This window comes from Rhamphochromis sp. 'chilingali' (assembly GCF_963969265.1).
Source record: "Rhamphochromis sp. 'chilingali' genome assembly, chromosome: 20".
Classification (NCBI taxonomy): Eukaryota; Metazoa; Chordata; class Actinopteri; order Cichliformes; family Cichlidae; genus Rhamphochromis; species Rhamphochromis sp. 'chilingali'.
The window spans coordinates 8,027,284-8,050,738 of NC_137947.1; the positions used below are offsets into that span (position 1 = coordinate 8,027,284).

The 23,455-nt window shown below is 43.4% G+C and overlaps 3 protein-coding genes across 9 annotated transcripts; 2 read left to right on the top strand and 1 right to left on the bottom strand.

Annotated features, from left to right (window-relative positions):
* Nucleotides 1-570: 570 nt before the first annotated feature.
* csgalnact2 (chondroitin sulfate N-acetylgalactosaminyltransferase 2) lies at nt 571-7,227 on the top strand. 5 transcript variants are annotated; one of them, XM_080869741.1, is made up of 9 exons: nt 571-702; nt 1,974-2,083; nt 2,212-3,051; nt 4,133-4,349; nt 4,507-4,608; nt 4,698-4,876; nt 4,962-5,056; nt 5,152-5,233; nt 5,309-7,227. In XM_080869741.1, the coding sequence occupies exons 3-9, from the start codon at nt 2,412-2,414 to the stop codon at nt 5,599-5,601; spliced, it is 1,608 nt and encodes a 535-aa protein (XP_080725867.1). In that variant the 5' UTR covers nt 571-702; nt 1,974-2,083; nt 2,212-2,411; the 3' UTR covers nt 5,602-7,227. The 5 variants fall into 5 exon arrangements, with proteins under 5 accessions (XP_080725867.1, XP_080725866.1, XP_080725869.1 ...); XM_080869740.1 differs by having other exon boundaries at nt 1,974-2,055; XM_080869743.1 differs by having other exon boundaries at nt 1,974-2,055; nt 2,237-3,051.
* On the bottom strand, nt 6,911-13,923 carry sec23ip (SEC23 interacting protein). Of its 3 annotated transcripts, none has more exons than XM_080869739.1 (18): nt 13,578-13,923; nt 12,566-13,077; nt 12,273-12,486; nt 11,977-12,170; nt 11,773-11,862; nt 11,563-11,683; nt 11,244-11,333; nt 11,003-11,144; nt 10,525-10,733; nt 10,356-10,453; nt 10,039-10,209; nt 9,771-9,866; nt 9,513-9,689; nt 9,282-9,437; nt 9,065-9,167; nt 8,455-8,640; nt 8,208-8,373; nt 6,911-7,372 (listed from the first exon to the last, which is right to left on the bottom strand). In XM_080869739.1, the coding sequence occupies exons 1-18, from the start codon at nt 13,708-13,710 to the stop codon at nt 7,291-7,293; spliced, it is 2,940 nt and encodes a 979-aa protein (XP_080725865.1). In that variant the 5' UTR covers nt 13,711-13,923; the 3' UTR covers nt 6,911-7,290. The 3 variants fall into 3 exon arrangements, with proteins under 3 accessions (XP_080725865.1, XP_080725864.1, XP_080725863.1); XM_080869738.1 differs by having other exon boundaries at nt 12,566-13,080; XM_080869737.1 differs by having other exon boundaries at nt 8,208-8,640.
* A 274-nt stretch (nt 13,924-14,197) lies between these two features.
* mcmbp (minichromosome maintenance complex binding protein) lies at nt 14,198-23,431 on the top strand. The gene is made up of 16 exons (XM_080869833.1): nt 14,198-14,385; nt 16,278-16,369; nt 16,449-16,589; nt 16,701-16,742; nt 16,824-16,913; nt 17,030-17,159; nt 17,495-17,640; nt 17,769-17,866; nt 17,938-18,113; nt 20,764-20,887; nt 20,992-21,109; nt 21,196-21,361; nt 21,479-21,612; nt 22,299-22,466; nt 22,611-22,699; nt 22,964-23,431. Exons 1-16 carry the CDS (start codon nt 14,328-14,330, stop codon nt 23,088-23,090), a joined length of 1,899 nt encoding a protein of 632 aa, XP_080725959.1. The 5' UTR covers nt 14,198-14,327; the 3' UTR covers nt 23,091-23,431.
* Nucleotides 23,432-23,455: the final 24 nt, after the last annotated feature.

The following is a 23,455-nucleotide window of genomic DNA, read 5'->3' on the forward strand; positions in this document are numbered from 1 at the left end:
ATGGTTTGTTTATTAAAATAGTTTCTTAGACTAAGACTTTCCGCACTGATTCTGGCCTTTCAGATAACATCTGTCTTCTTCTCTCATAATTAAGAAAATGAAAATATAACGACTATAAACAGAATCCCACGAGAACATTTCCTGGCTTATTTTGTGCACCACATTAAGATCATATCACTTGTTTTCGAACATTAGACAAATTATGTTTCAGTGCTAATTCAATCCAGAGCTGTCAGCTAGTTCATCACCTGAGATAAGAGGTTTGCTTTCTTGGTCTGAACAGTGAAACGGGAAGAAAAGACAATAATCTCTTAGAGGGAAGGTTAAATATAGCTTTTTTTAAAAACAACAGATTAACGTTGTTACGTTATTGGAAGACGCGGTAGTGTGTATGAGAGTAAAAAAAATCATCGATGTGTTCTAATAATAACAATAATGCGTTTAGAGCTACAATATAATAATAACGTCGTTATTTTAATAAGAATAAACAATATTATGAACCTGGAGGTTCGGCGTGCTTGATGACGACACTCGTTAGACACGCTCCGATTGGTTAGATTTTAACCGGAAGTAGGTTACAACCCACTCTTTTCTCTTTGCTCCGTGGCATTCTGTAACACAACCTACCTACCTACTGCTGCTAGTTTAACACAAAATGCGACAGCTGTAATGAGGGGCAGGAATGGACAAAGCCGGGATTAGGTGAGTGAACGTTTGGGGAGTACTATGGGTAACAGAGAGGCTTTCTAACGGGTAAGAATAAAAACCCGAAAGCGAAGTGAAGCGCGGAACACCGCTAAGCTAGCAGCAGAACTGTAGTCATGTCCGGTTCGAATTTTTTCGAAATAAGGGGATGTGCTGCCTGTAATGTCGCAAATTTCAAAATAATTAAAGGTGCTGAAATTTGCAAATATGCCACAAGGGAAAAAAATCTAATTATCAAAGGTTTTAGGCTAAGAGTTTTTTTTTCTGGAAATATAGCCAACTTTTCTCTGTCGCCATGCCAGTAGCTTAGAGTTTGAAAGTCTCCCATTATTAGCATGACTTGGTTCTGTTGTTTTTCAGGCAGTCTTGTGTTACTTTGTCCTTGACTTAACACCCCCCCCCCCCCCCCCCCCCCCCACACACACACACACGCGCGCGCGCGCACACACACCTTCCAAACTGTTGAACAAGCACTCTCATCAGCACACATCATCAGCAGAACAGTTTTGCGTTAGACATTCTTTGTGTGAGTAGTAAAACTAATATCATAGTTGCGTTTTGCCTTTTAGAATGTTAATAAGAATCATTAATATTTTATATTTCTGTGTTTGGTGTTAAACATTCAAGATCTCATTTTAGAAGAAAGCATTAAGGTTAAAGAAATAAATGTACAAAGAAGTATTTTGACAGCTACGGCTTTTAAAACATCAGCACAAGCTCAGTTCCAGTTCTGGCTGGATTCAGAGCCCTATTTCATTATAGCTGTCTAGAGACTGATTTATATCTGGGTGTGAGAGCCTGAAAACAGGGTTACTTTGTAAGTGTAAGCTTGGAGCTGTGTGACCTTCAAGAACCTGCTGCACATGGTATCTGGTTGACACGATATTAGGCGTGGAAACTCCTGAAGGCTGCCTTTTTTTTTTTTTAACCAGGGATTCTTGACTGGTGAGCCTTGTGTGACATTTACCAAGCCTGTAATTAAAAAGATAATCACAAATCGGCCTTGAACGCTGTGTGTGTTTCACTTGTTTTGTCCACTTTCATTCCAAGAAGGTACCTCTCAGAATCTGGAGTGTTTGGTCTAGCCCTTTGCACAAAGCTCGTGCATTTATTTTGAAGAGAAAGAGCTACACCGGAAGTCAGTTTGTAGCTAGCTTGCTGTGAAGCTCGCCCACCAGTTTCCTTGTGTGCTGTTGTTTGGCTGAGAGCTAGCTGGCGTGTGTTAGCTGTCCAGGTGTAGCTAATCCCTGCTGTCCCTCCTTCCTCAGGTTTAAACGGAATCTTTGAAGTGAAGAAGTCGGATAAATGTTCAAAAGAAACTTACTGACTGAAGGAAACTGTAGATAGCAGGTTGGTTTATTTGAAAGGTTGCTTAAAGGTAACACATTAAATGTCATTGTATGATTATCTACTGTTTTGTCATCAGTGCTTTTATCTAAAAGTCCCTGTATTGGGATCCTGGATTGTGGCCTTTTTTCTGATTGTGGATTTTTGTGTTTTTAACAGCTGATCGTTTTGTGGATTTATACAGGACCTATGTGTGGAAATACTGATGCATTGGAGCCAAAGAACAAGATCTCTTTATTCCAAAATGATCTACACACCCATGTCTCTAAGATGATGTACAGAAACCTGTTTTAAGTAATGTGAGCAGTCCGGGGCGAAGGGAATGCAGGCTTGTCAGCTATAGCTTTTATGAGAACGTGATGCCCAGGCGGGGATTGCCACTTCAGGGTCGGGTCCGCTGGCTCTTCCTGGGTCTTTTTCTGCTGCTGGTGTTGCTGCTGTTTGCATACCTGCTGGAGTGCACTCCACCAGCAGACGTCAGCCTGATCTTACCAGGGGAGACCTATGGCAAAGAATACTACCAGGCCCTGCTCCAGGAACAGGAGGAGCGCCACCTGAACCGTGCTGCCAGTCTGAAGCGGCAAATTGCCCAGCTTAAGCAGGAATTACAGGAAATGAGCGAGAAGTTGAAAGTTCTCCAAGAGAAAAAAGAGCTTCCAGGAGTTCCGGGTCTGGCTGATAAAGACCAAGAGCCTGGAGATTTGCTGGAGTACTTGCATTCTCAGATCGACAAGGCTGAGGTCAACACTGGAGCTCGCCTTCCAAGCGAGTATGCCTTGGTGCCGTTTGAGAGTTTTACTTCTTCCAAGGTGTACCAGCTGGAAATGGGGCTAACGCGGCACCCAGAGGAGAAACCAGTCCGCAAGGACCGCAGGGATGAGCTGGTGGAGGTCATTGAGGCCGCACTAGACATCATCAACAACCCTGACGAGGAGGATGGTGTGGAGGATGATGTGCCGATGCAGAGGCAAACCTACACAGATGGTCACTTTACTGAAGGTGAGACTCTCAGTTAAATTACAGAGTAAGAGGCAATGACTGTAACCAGTGTTCAAAATGAACCTTTTATTAACAGTTTCCACTCAGTGAATAGACTCGTTGAAAAAAAAAATCACCAGGAAAATCTATTTTTAACGATCCAGAATAATAAACTGAGCCTTTGTTCCAAATCTGATTTGGTTAGTACATTTTATTTAGACAAAGGAGCACTGGGTTGCACTGATATACACTATCTGATGAACACTGGCCAATATTGCCTATTGATTGATGTTGGCATATGACAGTTATCAGATTTTGTGAACAGTCTGTATTTAGGAATATAAATGTTGCACTGGTTAAATGTTCAAATTGTGTGAGCTGCAAGACTTTAACTCTTTACCCTCTGAAAGCCTTTGAAGCTCTTTTCTGAACTTGATGCTTTCTGTTATATTTCAGGCTCGCTTATAGAACAAAGTGACTGGGTGTGCATCAGAAGTTAGTGACGATGGTCCCTGACCTTGCAGCTACCTTTGGATAAAACGAGTCAAAATTAAAGCACATCTTTTATTTTCTTTTAGAATATTTATTTTCCCCTTATTCCAGGAAAACAATAAACAACAAAACAAAATCAGCCAAATTGTTACTTTAAACATTGATATTGGGCCAAAATGTCACAATCGGCAAAGGTCCGATTCAAGTTCAGACAGAACAAGCTTGACCTCAAAAGTGATGCGTCAAACGTAAAATACATTTGAAAGTTCATAAGCTGCACTCTCAGCTGCAATGACCCTCCATGACTCCTGCTCCTTGGCTAGTGTATATTGCTTGGTCAGAGTTGTGGTTAGGAGATTACATGAGATAGTTAAGGTTTGACAAAACTGCAGGGGTCAGAGCTAGTCAGATTAAGACTGTGGTGTGCCTTTGCATAGCAAGGATGGGGACAAAAGTTTATGCTACGTGTCTGTGTTTGCGCGTTAGTCATGCGCAGCAGTAGTGCCAAACAGAAATTCTCCTTGAATTTGGCATTTAGTGCCACTTAGTGGATAACTGGTACGTTTTCTCAGCCTGTCTCAGTGTTTTTCAGATTGTCTTCTTTTGGCAGGGCTGTACCGGACAGAGCGAGACAAAGGGACACTTTACGAGCTCTTCTTTGCCAAAGAGGATTCCAGCAGTTTCCGCCACGTCACACTCTTCAGGCCTTTTGGGCCCTTAATGAAAGTCAGGAGCACATCTGTGGAAACATCAGGAATGATTATTAACATCATTGTGCCACTAGCGGGCAGAGCAGAAACTTTCTCACAGTTCTTGCAAAACTTCAGGTGAGAATGAATCTTAAATCCATCCCTCTCCACTAAACATGAGCCAGCACCCTTGGCCTTCATTAGACGTGTTGGCTTTTGTTTCCACCATTGTTGTGGAAAGCACTGCAGCCTTGTGTGTCCTTGTAATCCATTTGAAAAATGCATGTGTTTTTAGGGAGGTGTGCATACAGCATGACAGAAGGGTACATCTCACGGTGGTTTATTTTGGGCAGGAAGGTCTACAGGAGGTGACGTCATCTCTGGAAAAAATGTCGAGGTGAGTCTATTGAACAGAAAGACCTTTTAATAGGCTTGTTAATATGTCATATGAGGCATTTGTTAAAAATCAGGCGTTTTGTTTTACAGGGAGGAGAGCTTCTCCAACTACACTCTCATCCCAGTGGACGAGGAGTTTTCCCGAGGTCGAGGTTTGGATATCGGAGCTCACGCATGGAAGAAAGGCGACGTCTTAATGTTTTTTTGTGATGTGGACATCCATTTTACACTCGAGTTCCTTAACACCTGTCGTCTCCACGCTGCTCCAAGTAGGTTTAATTGGCTCACATTCATTATACTCTTTTAGTGCTCTTGCTCTCAGCCAAAGGTTAATTTGCTTGTTCTGTTTTACAGACAAGAAAGTCTTCTATCCTGTCGTGTTTAGTTTGTACAATCCTGCCATTGTCTACGGAAATTTGGAGCTGGCTCCACCTGTTGAACTCCAGCTGGTAAGAAGTGTAAAGGTTCCCATTCTGACCAACGTGTTAGAAAGCTGGTTTGGTGGTGACCTGTGTGTCAGAGATGACTATCTGTTTTCAAATAGATTCATAAAAAGGATGCTGGATTCTGGAGAGACTTTGGATTTGGAATGACATGCCAGTATCGCTCCGACTTTCTAAATATCGGTAAGCACCAATCATTTGTTTTATTAGACGCGACAGTTGTGCGTAACATGTTTTAAATGGGTCGTATCCCCGCAGGTGGTTTTGATCTTGAAGTCAAAGGTTGGGGGGTGGAAGACGTCCACTTGTACAGGAAGTATCTGCGGAGTGACATGATAGTGATCCGCACGCCTGTGTCGGGTCTGTTCCACCTGTGGCACGAGAAGCAGTGCGCGGACGAGCTGACGCCGGAGCAGTACCGCATGTGCATCCAGTCCAAAGCGATGAACGAGGCCTCCCACTCTCACCTGGGGATGCTGGTTTTCCGCGAGGAGATCGAGGCTCACCTACACAAGCAGGCCTTCAAGACACAGAGCAAAACAGAGGACTGAGCGAGCCTCTGCGTACCCAGCATCATTTCTACATTAAGACTGCATGGTGCTGATATCGTTAAGGCACTAGAGCGAAGACATGTTTACACGGATCCTTCTGCATTTCACCGCACAGCTGTAGACAAATGAATGTACAAAAATGAACATTAGTCAATGTGAAAGTTCACAACGTGGCAACAAGTGTTACTGAAGAGCTGACGCATAATTAGCAATACTTAACTTGCTGAGGGAAGAACAACAGGTACGTATCTCGTGGATTTAGGTTGACAATATGTTACATGAAATCAAATCAATAGGCATGCGCTTTCTAACTTTGAACTTGACAACTTCTCATTAAGCCACCCTGCCTGCTTCAAACACAGCACCTGACCTGCAGCCAGCCTCTTTAGCACCTTTTACAGCCAAATATGACTTCAGAAAGATTTCAGCTCATTCAGATGATTTCTGGCAGCTGTTGCGTGTTTGGACAGGCTTTTTAAATCAAACTAAAGACACATTAAAGGATAACAAGTTGCATAATTTATTGACAACTGTAAAGATGTTGCACTTTCTCATAGTGAACAAAAGAAGCCAAAAGTTTCAGCTGATCCTCAAACACTTTATAATCTTTCACTCAGTATTTTGGCAGTAGTATATGGAGCCATAATATTCTGTTTCTATTAGAAGTTCTGTGAGAGGGGCAGTATGGGTTTTTAAAAAAAAAAGGGAACTTGTGTTTTGTGACAGTGAGTCGCTGTTATCATTCATTTATTGCTGATTGTTTCCAAGTAAAGAGTTCACCTGAAAAGCATGTTGATCAAATGGTTCAAGGACTTGAGCAAAGATCTGCTTACTGCATGCAACGCTACAATATCAGGTGTATGTGGACCAGTATTATTGTATAGATAACAATGAGCGTCATTCCCAGCACTACGATTCCCACTTCTTGACTGGGATTGAATGTTACAGTCATGCTTGTAAATATTTTTCTAATATTCCATTGTTTCATACATGTGAGTTAAATATGTGCCTACATGCAGACAGTACTATGAGCCGTATTCACAGCTGCTGGTTTTTATTCCACATAATGTTACAGCTGAACAGTTCATAGGTTAGAGGGGTAATTTTAATGAGGACAGCTGTCTAAAGATTACATAGTGCAGGCAAGAAGTGCTTTTTCTCCCTCACAGAGGAAGCAGGTCTCATCTGGTACTGTAATTATTTTATTATTAATGTTTTTGCAAATATTCCAGCTTTCTGTAGATAGTCTTCGAGTCTCTCCTTACCCTGCAGGAGAAAACATCAGCAGTACACAATCCAAACGAAACACTTGAGCAAGGTGATGATTTATTTTGAGTCTTGCCATGAAATAAAACTTACAGAAGGCTGCATTTGCTTCTGCTCCTTCCTTTCTGCTGTTAGTATTCGATCTGCTGATACATGTTCTTGGGAAACTTGACCCCTCCCCCCATTTCTATAATTTATACTATAAAAATGTAATATCAAACTTGTCAAATTTCTTTGAATCAACGAGCTCATTTGTATGTTTCTTAATTTAAGACAAATGGCGTAATACAATTGTATTATTCATCTGTATATAATAAACTACATCAATAAAAAAAAAAAAAAAAGGAAAAATAATCAAAATCCCAGTGAAGAAGTAATACATGAAACTAAATGGGACCAAAGCAGACAGGTGTACTCTGTGTATTAATGAGCCATCTGTTCTGGATGGATCCCCATGGTCTTGTAGATCTCTTTGAGAATGAGCAGAGCCGTGTCTTCAGATTGCCTACAAAACAACACAAGTGTTAATACACAGGTTTCAGACAGTCACCGAAGCAGCTTAAAGGACTTCAGACGTCACTCACCATCATTTATATGTGCAGTTTTTATACGCCTCTTTTCCACTAGTACCTACTCGACTCAACTCGATTCTGTTGCAGTCGTTTTCCATTACAATTGAGTACCACCTCCACGTGGGTCATTAAAGCTTTTTGTCAGACTCTGGGACCACAGTGGGGTATTTTTCTCATTGCCAGGTTTCAAAAATGGTGGTTTGGATTTTTGTGAAGGAGTCACTCTCATGACTCATCGAGTGACACCATCGTCTGGCCTATTGGTGGCATGCAGTCTGATTTCACATTTTCGGATTCACTTGGAACGCCGGCCGAGCACGTACTAAAGAAGGTAATACCCACCCAGTACCAGGTACTACCACCTAATGAAAAACTATCAAAACTAAGTTGAATCAAGTCGAGCTAAAAAGGTACTGATGGAAACGAGGTAAGAATGTACTGTGAGGAAAGGGCCTAAAAATCAACAATGAATAAAATAAAAAAAATCTATACTGCAGAAGAGTAAGTCTTTTTTTTTTTTTTTTTTTTTTTTTTTTTTTTAAATGAAACCAAAATAATATGAGGACTTGGTAAATTATTAAGGATCACATATTTGAGAGGCTGAAACCACCAAACCTGTTATTTTTGCACATAGTAAATATTTAAATTATTAATTGATACCAAAAAACATGGACTTAGTTTTCAGTCTGTGTCATTCAGCTGCTTAATACTCAAGTTTCCATTCAAATTGCAACTACAAACAGGTCTTTAATATGAGATTGCTTGTACCAGTAGCAGAGGTGACTCTGGAGGGCAAACAAATACTCGTTGAAACTCTCAATGGGCTTCTCCTGCAGGACGTAGTCGATGCGATTTCCTCTGTTTAACATCCCGATCTTCACCTGAGACTCGTCGTCTTCTTTTTGAAGCTCAGGGTTGTCTGGAATCTTATGCTCTGTGACAAACCAGATCAAAACGGTTGATCTAACAGTACAGAAAATAGTCAAACAAAGACTCACAAGTGAGCCGCACTCACCTTCGTGCACTTGTTGCTTCTCCTCCTCTTCGATCTGATTGGCCACGATGGCCAGCTGGGCCTGAAGTTGGGCATTCGAGGTGTGAGCACGAGCAAAGTCGTTGAGGGTCTGCCAGGCAGTCCTCAGGGAGCTGATGAAACCCTGCTTCAGGTCAGAGCCCATCCTGGTGAGAGACTCCTTTAGCTCTGAAACACACAGAATCACACCTAAGCCCATTTCCGCACAACCAATGAAACCTACATACACTTTAAAAAAAAAAAAAAAAGCAACCACCACGAGAAACTTTATTTTGCTGTCACCTTAATGTTTTTCTGCACAGCCAAGGAAAAAACGAATCAGTTTTATTTGCCACTACGTTGCTTCATGGCAATTGAAGTGCAAGAATAGAGTCTTTGTGCTGTGTAACTGCAGATATTGGGACGCTCCACCCTTAAGCGGCAGAGAGGCCAAAAATACTGAACAGTTTAGCTTAGGCTCAGTAACTAACTCTGTATCTGTCAGCATTCACAGTTAAAACCTGATTATTATTTTTTGTTCCTTTTGCTTGAAACTTAATCTCATATGTGACTACAACAATGACAGCTCTGCTCTGAGTGTTTGGGTCCATACCAAGATGAAGCCTCTTCCGTCCTTTGTGATGTGGGATCAAAACAGGCTTCAAGTCCAGGTCTGGCATTATCATAGGCTCAATCCTGTAAGCCACTGGATCCAGCTAAAAGACATTAGTCTAGTGAATGAAATGCCTGTGCACACCAGAATACTGTACAAATCTGACCCAGAGACAATAAAACATGTTACAAATAGCTATAAATACACAAACACATACTGGATGATAAATATTGAAGAATCCCTTGCATGTGGGCAGCTGGTACGTCTCTTCGATATTCTCAAGTCCTCGTACAGTCAGGAACATGCCGATTGGAGAACCCAAGGCAAAGAAATTCACAGGCTCAAAGTCCAGAGTGTGGTAGATGACAGACACCTGCAAAAAGTTTATTAAATGTCAGCTCTGCTTCAGAATAGCAGCTCATTGTTGCTGAAAGACAGATGTGTTTACCTGCCCCGTTCCAACTTCAAAGTAATTGTAGTCCACATGGACAGAGGAGACTGTGCTGCCCACTGGAAGCTTCTTCACAGTCGGATCAGAGGGAACTTCAGCTGCTGGTGGAGGTGCTGCAGTCTGAGTGACCTCTTTGACCTCTTTTTTGTTCTCCTGAGCTGCCTGGCGTGCAGCCTGTGAACATGAAACCATGAGTGGGGCGGGTCCATAATCACAATTTTGCAAGCCTCGCAGATACTCAGCAGACAAACTTACCTGCTTATTCACTCTTTCTTTCACAAATTTGGCAATTTTTTTTCTGGGACCAAGTGGGATACCCATCTCCTTCAGGTCCTCAATTGTGCACATAAGCTAAGAGAATATAAAAGGGTCAGAATAAGATGAATTACATTATATTGCATAAAACCCCCGATGTTCTCAAATGACCTTATACAGTTTACATTTATAATTAGATTTCTTATACTTCTAAAACATATCTCAGCTCCTAGCAGTCTGTAAAATAAAAGGTGGACTGTGTTCTTACAAAAGATTCAATGTCAATCTTCTCCTCATCAAAGGTACTCTTGTATTCAGACAGGCCCAGATGTTCCAGCATAGCAGCAAGATCCTCAAACTCCTCCCCGTCTTCTTTGGGCTGCTCCTCCACAGCTGGAGGGGTGACGGCACTATTTTCCTGTGCAACAGGGGCCGTCACCTGATATGAGAAGCAAAATTTACAATTACATACCGAACCTTTATTCTGAAAATATTCAACTCATTTACAAATAAACGGAAAAGAGCACGGTGTTTGTTTTATTTTTACAGTATATTGTAATTTATTTAAATTAGTCAGGGCGTGACCTGTCTGACTTCTCCGTTAGCAGCGGGCATGGTTGGCATGGCCCCTCCAGGTGAGGCATTCTTCTGATTTGAAAGCAGGTCAAAGAGAATCAAAGAACCTGCAAGGAGAAAAATTAAGTGATGGTGGAAAAAACAGAAAGGTTAGAAGCTGATTAAACATGTTTATTACCTAAGCTGTGTCCTGCCACTGACACTGCTCCTCTGAAGTCCGGGTTCCTCTCCATGAACAGGGCATAGAGTCGGTTAATCTCCTGAGCAACAGTGTCCATGATGGTCTGGCAGTAAGTGGGACTGTTGTAGAAAAGCACATCTAACAAGGTCTCGTTGGTAAAGTGACGTAAACGCCCGGTGCTGGGCAAAGTGATCTTCTTTATCCTCCTGCAAAGATGAACAAGAAATAAGTCTGTTAAGGTCCTGCAAGGATGTCTGGTGAACTGAGGCACCAATTGTCTCCGGCATATAATGACAGTGTCCAATAAATGTTCTGTTTACCCATCTCTGAGTAATGATGAAGGACTTACAGGTGACAAACAATGTCAATTTAAAATAAGAGAGTAAGTCCAGTGTTTCCATCCAGTCAGGAGCTATTTATAATATCACCACATGTGTGTCAGGCCTCTTTGGTGTTAAACCCTTGTCCCCCTCACCTGTCCACCCCTGTGGCATCTCCATGTAGAGCCGTGTGCCACTGCACGGGCAGAAACTCCACTCTGCTGATAGCGTGTTCATCCAGCGATTTCTTAAAATGGCTCTGCAGCAGCTTCAGCGACACATTACGGAAGTCGTCCACTGAAAGCACGACAAAACAGCATTTTTAACGTTTCCTTTGTACACATCGTTACACGACTGCAGTGTGACTGCTCATTACTTCATTACTTCATTACTCACCACACTCAATCATGCTCCGAAATCTCAAGTCACACACGGGGCCAATTCCATGAACCATGAACACAAGATGATCCACCGTTGAGAGCTCACCTGGAAAGAGATGTCTCTAATCTTAAATATGTGCATAAAATGTGAACTACAGTCAGAATGAGGCTGCATTATACTTCACCTAGCACCCAACCAGCTATCAAAAAGTCCTTCTAATGCCTCTGGAATACCTTATCATACTTTTCATTTCCTAAAAATTACACTTAGTGGATGATACAAACTGTGTTTACACTTAGAGCAAATTATTTTGAGCACAGCGGAACTTGTCTACCATCAGGCACTTCATCGTGGTCATCATCGATTCCTCTCTTCACCACTCTGGGTCTGGTCTGCCCGTCCTGAGTTGTGCCCCACTCATCTGGTACGCAGGAGGGCTGAAACTGCACTATGACCTACAAAGGCAAACAGATCAATGCTCGTGAACTATAAAGCTAATTACATCATCAGACCGCTACAGCACATTAATCAAACAGGGGTTTACCTTTGGGTTGTGCATCACAATGGTTTCCCCTGATGGGAACTCCAGCCTGCGGTGCCACTGGTTGGTAGACACAGCTTTCTTATATTCAGCCTAGAGATGATGCAATAATACAATATTATAATTTCCTTTTACAACAGTGCAGCCTAAACTAAATCAATAAAGAACAATGCAGAGGGTATAAAAAACAGTATTTTTGAGACAAACCTCGAGCTTATCGCTGAACTCCTCAGAGTAAGGAATAAAGCGACTATCTGTATCTCCTTTGTAGAACCAGGTGCAGCGTCGGACCTCTGTAGGCTCCTCCTCCCAGTACACTGCAGTCCGCATGCGGTCATAAAGCTGCACGTCATACCTCCCTCCGTCTGTGCGTATGATCACACTTTCTGGATCTGGTTGAACTGAAAGAATGAAGAAAAAAACAAAAAAAACAAAACTTCACTGTGCAGTTCAGGTCAAAATTAGATTCTCAGGAAGACAAATTTGCACGTGTCTTGTCGTACCAGAGTTGTACGTCTCCTCAAGCTGAAGGGAGTCAAAGATACTGAAAGGAAGCCAGATGCTTTTTGACTCCACCTGCTTGCAGTAGAACCAGTGAGGCTGAACTGGCTCATAGACGTTGTAGTTGTACGGCATCATGGGAACAGCAGGAACGACGGCTCCAGCTGTGGTGGCTGGAAGTGGAGGTGGAGGGCCCTGAATCTGCGTGGGAGGAGGCTGAAGAGAGAAAGATGTGATTTAACTTCCCAAATAAGTTAATAAACCCTTTGATCAACAACACCGGTGTGACACTCACCTTTGTATACATGGGTCCTGATGGGGGGAACGTTTGCGGTGGCGAGCTGACCAAGTAGGGATTCTGCTGTGGCGTGTGTGTTGGCGGCATGATTTCCGGAGCTGGAATATAAGGACTAGCTCTGCTGCTGGTGGGGGTGTGTCTGTACGGGTTGTGGCTCTGCGGCTGCATCTGGGGAGGCGGTGGGGTCATTGTGGTAGGGGGAGGAGTGTGACGCCCCATGGGGCTCTGGTAAACTGCACTACCAAACATCGAAGGAGAAGGGTTCATTTGTGAGCTGGCAGGTGGGGGTTGTGGTGGAACCATGCTGACACTGCTGGGAACAGAAACGTGTCCCGTTGTGGTCGGGGCTGCAGACAGCACTGGCGGGGGGCATGGAGAATGCCCTATTGATGCAAATGGGTCAGTACTGGTTATGGGACTGGAGAAGTAGCTGAATGTAGACGGGGCATGTCCATTCCCAGATGTCTGACCTACAAAGCTGTCTTCTTCTCCAACATCAGTGGAGTCATCTACTGCACACCGACATGGAGAATAAAAGTGTAACACATGTTTTAGTATCTATGCAAAAACATCTGACACACATTAAATCACAGAGATAGAGAATATGTGCTCAGAGCTGTAGCTTTCTACTGTTTAGTCCTTAAAGTATAAAAAGAGGAAACATGTTTATCAGGCGCTTGTTCAGCAGAATGTCGCATCATTAAATCCCTGTAACAGGACGTTATCTTTCCATTTAACTCAGAACACTGTTTTGCCTGTGACCCTGAAACATACGTGCAAAATAAAACATCACACAGCTGCCAGTCTGACCACAACACATCGCTGTCAGTTAGCCTAACCTTACGCCTGATAAACGCTTCCCTACTCGGACAAGGTTTCTTTCTCTTTCTGTTACTTTTACACTCAGTAAGCCCCGATAGCGATACGGGAACCCAATCTGCTAACTAGCTTAGCTTGCTAACGAACCCGCAAATGTTTGGACATTTCCTCAGTCGGCATCTCGTCTCACCTCCTGACAGCACCGCCGGACCAGTGGCCTGACTCACTGGCATGAAAGGCAAATTGAAGTTAAACTCGGGAGCGGCGCTGAATAGTAAATTTGCACTGGTGTTTGGAGCATTATTATTTTTTCTATCTGCCATTTTCCCCGAGAATTACACGTAGCCACTACCGGAGCAGGCAGACAGGACACGCTCAGTTCTCCAATGAGCGTTTTTGTTTTTTTCACTGCGCTTGCAGATTTTGCTGAGCTATAAAGCATTAACCGGAGATTGCACGACTACAAGCGGCGTAGCACATATTATTCAGATCTACTAAAATCACGCAGGCAATTTCGCCACAGTTCTTTTGTTGGAGCTACAACAAACACTCTCGCTCACCACTGCCACCTATAGACCAGGATGATTACTTACACTGTAATATTGGATCTTTTAAATAAAAAACAATAAACTGTATCTTTAAAAAATAGAAGTAGCTCTATATTAAAGACTATTTCTTTACTTTTCTTCACTAGAGCAGGAATTTAAAGTCAAACGAAAAACACCCAGCCTATCCTGAAGGAGAGTTATGACGCACCTCCGTGCTCCGGTTGGTCCCCGTACCCAAAACAAACCCACTACGCTCTCCGTCTGGTGACGCAAATTTCCCGCCCTTCACTTCAGCGATCCCGTGTATGGGGAAAGTCAACAAACTGGTATTTTCACTGTGATTTTTCTTTGATATATTTTCTAATCTCCGGACCTTTATCACCATCTAAGCCATGCCTTCCACACATGACTGGATTAACGACCCCGTTGGTGTTGTTGAGGGGATGTTTGGTAAGACACCGGAACTTCACTCAGTAGGGCTAACGCGTGAACCTAGCTAGTTAGCTCTCTGACTACGTACCATGCCAACTTTGCACATTGCAGGTGGCTGTGTGTGTTTTCTTTTTTCTTTCTCTTCGAAAAAGCAAATGACTTACACTTGTCTTACACTTTTTCGTGTAGTTACTGTACACACGCCACTGCCACACATCAAGACGGAGACGGATTTTAAAGAATAAGCGGAAAAATCCACATATTCCTTAAAATCTTAAAGGACTGACATTTACGTGTCACTGGTGGGGGCGGTTATATTTAAGATTAATAAAAGTTGCTTATATCTTTTAGACATGTTGTATCATGTAATTCTAGTAACTCTTTTATCTATTTTCCTTCCAAACCCCCACATTATAACAGGGTTTCTCTTTACCCTGTCTCACTTCTTTGCTCAACATATTACATTTATACACTTACTAGTCACTTCATTAGGTACATCTGTTGAATTCTTCAATAAGACATATTTAATCTCTCTAATATATGCAGTTCCATGGCAACAACTCAGTGCATTTAACCACGCAGACATGGGCAAGACGACCGAGCATGAGAATTGGATGAAATGTGTTTTTAATTGACTTTGAATGTGGTATAGTTGTTGGTGCCAGACAAGCTGCTTTGAGTACTTCAAAAACTGCTGATATACTGGGATTTTCCCCCATAACCATCTCTTCGGCATACAGAAAATTGGTCAGAAGAAGAGAAAATATCCAGTGAGGACCAGTTGTCTGGTGGAAATGCCTTGATGATGTTAGAGATCAGAGGACAATGGTTTGTCTGCTTTGAGCTGATAGGAACGCAACAAAGTAACTCGAATGACTACTTGTTAGACCCAGGATATGCAGAAGAGCATCTGTAAATGTGCAACATGTCAAAACGTGAGGCAGATGTGCTACAGCAGCAGAACACTTGATTTCTGCTGCAGAATTTGGATGGTAGGATCAACATTTGGCATAAACAACATGAAAGCATGGCTGCGTTCTGCCTTGCATCACCAATTCAGGTTGCTGGTGGTGTAATGATGTGTGAGGGATATCTTATTGTCACACTTTAGGCCCCTTAACACCAGCTGAGCATCATTTAAAAACCACAACCAAACTGAGGGTTGTTTCTGACCATGTCTATTCCCTTTATGTCCACAGTGTGGGGGCGACCGTGGCTCAAGAGTTGGCAGTTTGTCTTGTAATTGGAAGCTTGCTGGTTCGAGCCCCGGCTTGGACAGTCTGGGTCGTTGTGTCCTTGGGCAAGACACTTCACCCGTTGCCTGGTGGCGGTCAGAGGGCCTGGTGGCGCCAGTGTCTGGCAGCCTCGCCTCTGTCAGTGCACCCCAGGCTGTGGCTACAATGTAGCTTGCCATCACCAGTGTGTGAATGGGTGGATGACTGAATGTAGGGGTCCATAGGGACTAAGTAAAGCGCTATACAAATACAGGCCATTTACAGTGTACATCAGCCTGTGTGGAACGGGAGATTCACATCATGGCTGACAAGTCTGCAGCAACTGTGTGATGCTGTCACGTCAATATTGACCAGGATCTTCAAGGAATCTTTCCACCACTTTGAATCAGTGACATAAAAAATTAAGACAGTTTTGAACGCAAACAAGTGGGAGGAGCACCTTTGATCTTTGCGAGGATGTACTTTGAAAATGCCTGGTTGGGGGACAGGTTGGGGGACTGGTCTGTGGTGGTAGTGGAGCTTCCATGATTGCTCACACCAGAGGGCGCTTTCCATAGTGAGACAGAAGATCTTTATCTAATGCAGCCCAGCTAAGCTAATTTTGCTCTACAACAACCATTTATCCAACTTTGAGTTTTGATTTGCCAATAAAATTATGCCTTCTTGATATTTCAGCCGCTTCCCAGAGTAATCCAAGCTCTGGCTGGGAGGCGAGAGCCGTGGAGTTCTTCAAAGATCGACTGAAAGAGAAGGACGCTCACACCTTGGTAATACAAATTACACTTTCAACAAAAACATGTGCACGAATGACAGGCTCCTAATTTGTTTCTGCACACTTTGATGCAGGTCCCATCTCTCAACGACATCCCCATGCATTACCTGAAGCCCAACAGCCTCGTGAAATTTCGCTGTTTCATCCAAGACATGTTTGATCCAGAGTTCTACATGGGAGTCTATGAGACTGTCGATCCAGCCACACAGGCTAAAGTACGCACTTCTTTATCCTCTCGCCTGCTGTTATTGGTACGAGTGCAGCCCTTTGATAATCTCTTAGCTGTTTTCATCTTTCATCCTCTTTTTCTGTCTATTCTTTCACAGACGTTGCGATGTGGGAAGTATAAAGACGTGACAGAATGCGGGGTGAGTCTCTTCAAAGACTCATTCGCTGTAGATGGCTCATTTTAGCTCCAACTTGGTTGTTAACGGGTGTTTCATCTGCAGGTGGATTTTAACTCTAAAAACACAGTAACTGCAGAGCGACAGACTTTCTACTGTGTGCCAATCCCCGGAGAAAACCCCTGGGTCAAAGAGATATCCTCAGCTTGCAAAAGACCACATAGAATCGCTCTTTACGCAGCTGGCATTCGTGAAATGTGCATTTATATCTTGTGATCTGCTGCTCCGAGTTGTCCTTAACTCTGTTGCACAGATATGCCAACAGCAGCCAAGCAAGAGTGGTGCCTTCCACCTCGTACGTGCCAAGCAGACAGAAACGAAGCTACGAGGAAGACGACGACATGGACACGCAGCCACAGAAGCAGAGGGAAGCGCACGCTGGTACGAGTGTTCAGAATCGGCATTCGTTCGATAAAGTCAAATTTACTGTTGGTCAGAATAAGAGTGTTAGCATAAGGTCCAACTTATAGCTGCTCTTGATCAGTTACATTATATCATTTTATTGTGTCATTACTGTCATTTTTGAAACGCTTTGATAACTTTGTGGATCCGTCCTTGCCTTGTGAGCATCGTCTAGACTCCTTTTTTCCTTGCATTATTGTGCAAATAGAAATAACTTGTGCTTTATAAAAGAAAATAGCATGTTTAGAAAGGCTATGTTGAAAATCCTGTTTAAAAAGCACTTTTGACAACGGTTTTATTTTTCCTTGCTGCAGGTCCTCAGAGTCTCACAGAACATCACGGCAACGGCGACTGTAAGCGGCAGGAGACAGAAGCTCCCTCCAGCCAGACGACATCTGCCTCCCACCTCGACCTCAACTTCCCCCTGCCGGGAGAGAAAGGCCCTTCCTGCCTAGTCAAGGTGTGCTGTGTCAGTTTATTCCTCTTCCAGTACTGAACCGTTTTGAACAAAGAGGTGATTTTAGAGACGATACAGCTATCATGAGGAGAGTTTTAGGACACATGCTATAATGTGCGTATCATTGGCAGGTCTATGAGGACTGGGACAGCTTCAAACTTAACGACATGCTTGAGGTCTACGGGATCCTCTCCGTCAGTCCCGCTCTCAGCGCCTTAGCCGACGAGAAGTAAGACACGTACTTTGATTTTCCTCCCTGCCCTGCTCGGTTTGTTTCTCATTGTTGACGTTTCCGTACAGAGACGCCTCTTCAAACCTGCTGGATCCCACGGAGTCCATGGAGACGGCAGAGGAGCAGAGGGTGCACTGCCCGCCAGCCTCGCTCGTTCCACGCCTCCACATGCTCTACGCCAAGCAGCTGCAGCACAACAACCCCCTGCTGCCCTCTGCCGCCACCTCGGAGGACAACAGTGCTTGTAAGGACAAACAGTAGAGTAGTAGGCCTCCAAGTTTCTTCATTCTTTTTCCTCGTGTATGTTACATGCCAATCACACAGCCAGTAAGCATCCAGGAAAATATTTCATAATCCTGCTACAAAAATAAGTATCGCAGCAGGGTTTTTTTTTTCACAGATTTTAATGAGATAGCTGAATGTAATCTTATTTACATAACATTCTGCTAAATAAGCCTGAGTACTGGGGTTGTCTAGATTTCACTTGACGACTTGAAGAAGAGACACTTTTGGCAAGTTTGACTTCATTCCTCCGGAGGGATGAAGTCAAACTTTATTAAAAAAACATTAAGTAAACAACCCGATGCTTCCAGCACTGCAGACAAATCAGTTATTAATGCTGAATCAATGTGGGCGACACGTTTAAACTGCTTTGACTACATAAATATTATTTGCGGTGACTGTGCAATACTTTAGTGATACAGAGCTTCTTCAGCCGCCCTCGGTGCTGGAGGAAGCATGAGAACCCTTCAGTTCTGTGCACTTTTAGCACTGTTGCCGCACAGCAAAAAGAGCCTGGGGTCAAATCTAACACTCAGGATATTCTCCGTGTAGCTCAGTGGGCTCTTTCCGGTATTCCTGCTTTCTCTCACAGTCCAAAGACGGGCTCCTTAGGTTAACTGGCGATTCTAAATTGGTGTGAGGAGTGGATTAGGGGTGGGTTCTGATTATCGATTTATCGATTAAAATCGATTCTAGCTTGGATAACGTAAAATTGATTCATTAAAATCCTGAATCGATTTTAAAATGTAAATATATTTTGCCCGAAACGCCAGAATCTCAGGTTAAACCTCACAAAATTACAACAACCACCAAACAGCTAAAACAGTAAATGAGAGCAGGTACATGGATTCTGCACAAAGACGTAAACAAAGCGCGGACCCGCCGACGGATCAGAATCAGTGAGATGTCGCCTTTCTTACCCGACGGCACGGACACGGTCGGGGCTGACAGCTCGCTGATTCTGATGTTTCGCCAGGTCTGCGCTTTGTGTTTACGTCCTTTTTGCACTAGATTCTGAAGCTGCAGGTTTTATTTCTCTCCAAACAATATTGAGTGAACCAGCAGCAAAAGAAGATCCAAACTACGCTTCACATAAACATCATCATGAATTCACTCTTAGTTTTGCTATTTTGCTTCCACCAGGATAAAATCACATCTCTCTCTCTGTTCTTCAAAAACAGTTTCCCGTCTAAAAATCTGTTTTCTTCATTACAACATGCCGGCCGCTGTTTTTTTTTCCTTTTACTTACTTCCGAAAAGAGAGCCTAATTTCTGCCGTTCAATACGCTACTGAACAAATTTAAACGTCTTAAAATTAGCCGTGTCTCTAATAAAACCGCTGTAACTTTGCTTCACTTCAGCAGTATCAGGTAACGTTCATAGGTTGACTTTCTTTCGTTTTTTAACTACTGCAGAATCTTTTTAAGGTTACCTGTTATAAAATCCCAGGCCAGGAAAGTCGCCTTCATGTTTTTCTGAGTTTTATCCTCAGCTACTTTGACACAAATGCATCTGCTGTGATGCTTACACCTTTGATAAAGTCTCGCAAGTGTCAGCTTTCTTTTTATAGATATAAAAATATGGAAATGTACTGATACGTGATCAGAATTATAATATTTCTGACTGAGGCAAAATTCGCCCGATTCGAATCGAATCGATTCCAGAAATCAGTGACGATGCCCAGCCCTAGAGTGGATGTAAGAGTGAAAGGGGGTCTCTGTGTATCTGTGTGTTAGCCCTAAAACAGTGCCGACCTGTCCAGGGTGACCCCGGTCTTCCTCTGTGATTGCTGGGACAACCTCTAGCCCCATCTGAATTGGATAAGCATAACGTGATAACATGGTCTGTGTTTTGTTTTGCTTTGCTCAGAGATTCTTTTTGCTAAAATAAAATCACACTGATTACGGGTAGTCTGTAAATATGTGGACGTTTTGTTTTGTAGTTGTTTTCCATATTGGTTAAAGTTTAGCGCTAGCCCAGTAAAAGTCACAGAGAGCTGAAAACGCACCGCTCCTTCGACTCTAGTTGTCAAAGCCCGAAACAGATTCGCAGAGTCCTTCTCATGATTCCATTAGGTTTTAGTAAAACATTAACAAGAGCTGAAGTTTAGTTTCTGTAGCATCAAACATTTACCCATGAGTGTTCCCATATGAGAGATTTGTGCACATTTAAGCATGTGATGCACAGCAGTAACTCATTCATTTGGTTGCTTATGATAAATGGACATTTCTGACAGGATTACTGTGTACTTTACTTCCGACAGCTGAGTTTTCACACTGTCTTAATTTATAACACACCATTTAAAAACAGTCTGAGGTGTTTACTAAAGTGTGCATGGATATCAAGGAAGTCGCTTCAGTAATTATCAAAGAAGATAACGGGACAGATGTACTGTCAGATCTCATTAATAAATAATATCGCTTAAGCAGGGCGACTTGTTCCATCAGTGTTGTAGGAATGTTTAATGAAGTGTGAGAAGTATTGAAATCAAGCAGGAAAACAATCCCATTAAACTGAAGTTCATTTGCCTTGAAAAGCTTTCTAATAAGAGGAACAATGCAGCGACTGGTTCAGACTGGAGCTGAGTTGATTCTTTGTCCTTTCTTCCTCAGTTTTAGCTTCGACCCTGAGCGAGATGCCCTCTGTCAGAGAAGAGCTTCTGGCATACTTGACTCATGTCCTCCTGGGTGATGCTCTTGCAGCCGAGTACCTCATTCTGCATCTCATTTCTAACGTGTACGTAAAGTTCAGTATGTGAGCTTCCTGATTATTATTTTTTTTTGTAATTTTTTATTTGATGGTTTCAAACTAACGCCAGCACACTTTTATTTTTCTTGTAGGTACGTGAGACGGGACGTCCTCCCGCTGGGCAAGTTTACCTTGAACATGAGTGGCTGTCCTACTGTTGCCTCATACACTGAGCGCCTTTATCAGATCATCCAGCAGCTCGTGCCTTCTGTGAGTTATCAGCGCAATCGGTCGCAGGTACTGCTTGGTTTATATCTGGATGAACTGAGACACACTCAACATTGTTTCCCCTGCAGTCACACTACCTGGGCATGAGCCTCCAGAACATGAACCAGATACGGTTGGTGCCTAAGAAGGACTATGTGGCAAACCGGCTGGTGAGCGGCGCCCTGCAGCTGGCCAAAAACACTTCCCTCTACCTAGATGAAACGCAGCTGGAGCAGGGACAGCTGGACACAACAGGTGGGTCTTCTAGAAGACCACAAGAGGTCGACAGCGAGGACTCAAACGCCACCATTTTTCCTGTCCTTGTGACTGAACTGGGTTGGATCTGTTACTCTGTTGTGTTTGTTGCTGCAGGTGTGCGTAACGTCACGGCCTTGGGGAACCTGATCTCGTGGCAGAAGGTTGATTATGACTTTAACTACCATCAGATGGAATTCCCCTGCAATATTAACGTGCTCATCGCGTCAGAGGGCCGCTCGCTGCTGCCGGTAAGAACGCAGTGAAAGCTCACTCCCACCCATCGCGGATCCCTCCCAGCACCCTCGCCTCGCTCCCCACCCCCGGCTACGGCTAGGGGAGGGGTTCGGTTTCCTCCGGTGTCTCACGAAGCAGAGCCGTGTCAGACACTGGTGGTTGTTTCCAGCCGGCGTCACGCTGTCGTCTCAGCTGACATCGGTCGGCCGCAGCCAGCCCTTCAAGCCGGCGGCTTTAACCAGAGTCTCGCTGTGTTGCGAACAGCCTGAGGAATGTGCTGTGCGCTATTTCTGTGTGCTGGTCTAATGGGTTGCCATGGTGGCAGCTGTGTGCCACGGGAACAATCCCGGGAGAGGCGTCAGGCTCGGCCTGCTATTAGGCGAGCAGTGAAGGGCAGCATGCTGTAAACAACTCCCACGGTTCATTAGAAGTCACAATGGTTACATGGTTGTGTTTACTGTTTACAGCGAGCAGCTATTGGCTGATTAGAAGCTGGAGGCTCGGCTCGATCAGATGCTTAACCGTCACCAAGGCTTTGATCCTGTCTGCCGTGCTCTGAAGTTTTGATAATATGCCAAAGTAGGCGGGCATGCAGCACACAGGGAAACTTTTGCATAGCAACACCTAGTAAAAAAGACATCCTTTCTGGATATGGACTTCCTCTATGGCACACAATCAATATTATTCTTTATCTCCACAGTCTGACTGTCAGATACACCTGCAGACTCAGGTCGCTCCATCCCACCTGGAGGAGTATCTCAGCACCATGCACATGCTTTCTCAGGCCTCATCACAGCTCAACAAGTTCAGAATCTACCTGAGTGTGGCTCGGCTGCTTGACTACAGCATCTCAGATGAAGTGACAAAGGTGAGACAAGCTCTTATACTTATACAGTGAGTTGAGTTTCAGCTAGTATGGTAGCTGTTTCTTCATGTACCCAGTCTGTTTGAGCAGCTCTTTTTATAAGTTTGCATACAAGAATTAAGTGTCTCCTTTTCCTCCTGCACTCAGTCAGTTGAAGATGACTTTGTAGACATGAGGAAGGATGACCCCCAGAGTATATCTGCCGAGGACCTGCACAGGATGCTCGTTGTGGCGAGGTGGGTTGTGATTTATATAACTGCCTTTATGTAGCATTTAATTAATTTTCATTCATGAGAATAATAACAGCCCCTAAGGCACTTTAGAGTGTTAAGCAATAAGCTATAATCAAAACTGAAAGCACCATAAACAGGCTGATGATAGCTTCACGCCTCAGCGCAGCCAATTTCTTTTTTTTTGAACTCGCTCGTACATCTCATAGATCGTCTCAGACTGGCAGCTTATTAAAACTGAGATGTGGCTCTCTGCGAATCTGTCCGTAGGTTGTTGTCTCTGAGCCAGGGTCAGACCTCGCTGTCCAGAGACAGCTGGCTCCGAGCCAAACACATCGAGGCGCTGCGGAGGAGCCGGATGGAGCAGCACAAGTGTGTCAACGGCAACGAGCCGTGATCAGAGGCAAATGACATGACTTGTTTGCTTTTTTCCCCATTTGATATCTAAACAGTTTGTAATAAAGATGTTTTCATTTGCCACATAGTTCAGGTATTCACTTTTTTTTTTTTTTTTTTTTTTTACTGTGCTGAGCTACATATAAGATTTAGATACTGTTGTATGTACACTAACATCGCAGTTTATCATCACACTGAAGTACTGCCTTAAATTCAAAGTCTCTTGTGGGGTTCACACCAGAGGTTAAGCTCTACTAGACAGAAAGGTCTATTTACAGGAAAAAAAATAATTTCTATCTTCAAAAAAAAAAAAAAAAAGTAAATAAAGGAACAAGATCTGGATCACTGTTTGTCCTGGTGCATTTT

Coding starts and splice junctions, on each gene's coding strand:
- mcmbp (XM_080869833.1), top strand. CDS start 14,328: ATGCCTTCCACACATGACTGGATTAACGACCCCGTTGGTGTTGTTGAG. Junction 16,590..16,700: donor ATCCAGCCACACAGGCTAAA/GTACGCACTTCT, acceptor ATTCTTTCACAG/ACGTTGCGATGTGGGAAGTA. Junction 16,743..16,823: donor AAGACGTGACAGAATGCGGG/GTGAGTCTCTTC, acceptor TTTCATCTGCAG/GTGGATTTTAACTCTAAAAA.
- sec23ip (XM_080869737.1), bottom strand. CDS start 13,710: ATGGCAGATAGAAAAAATAATAATGCTCCAAACACCAGTGCAAATTTA. Junction 9,438..9,512: donor TTGAAGTTGGAACGGGGCAG/GTAAACACATCT, acceptor AACTTTTTGCAG/GTGTCTGTCATCTACCACAC. Junction 9,168..9,281: donor TCTTCAATATTTATCATCCA/GTATGTGTTTGT, acceptor AATGTCTTTTAG/CTGGATCCAGTGGCTTACAG.
- csgalnact2 (XM_080869741.1), top strand. CDS start 2,412: ATGCCCAGGCGGGGATTGCCACTTCAGGGTCGGGTCCGCTGGCTCTTC. Junction 4,350..4,506: donor CAGTTCTTGCAAAACTTCAG/GTGAGAATGAAT, acceptor ATGTGTTTTTAG/GGAGGTGTGCATACAGCATG. Junction 4,609..4,697: donor TCTCTGGAAAAAATGTCGAG/GTGAGTCTATTG, acceptor TTTGTTTTACAG/GGAGGAGAGCTTCTCCAACT.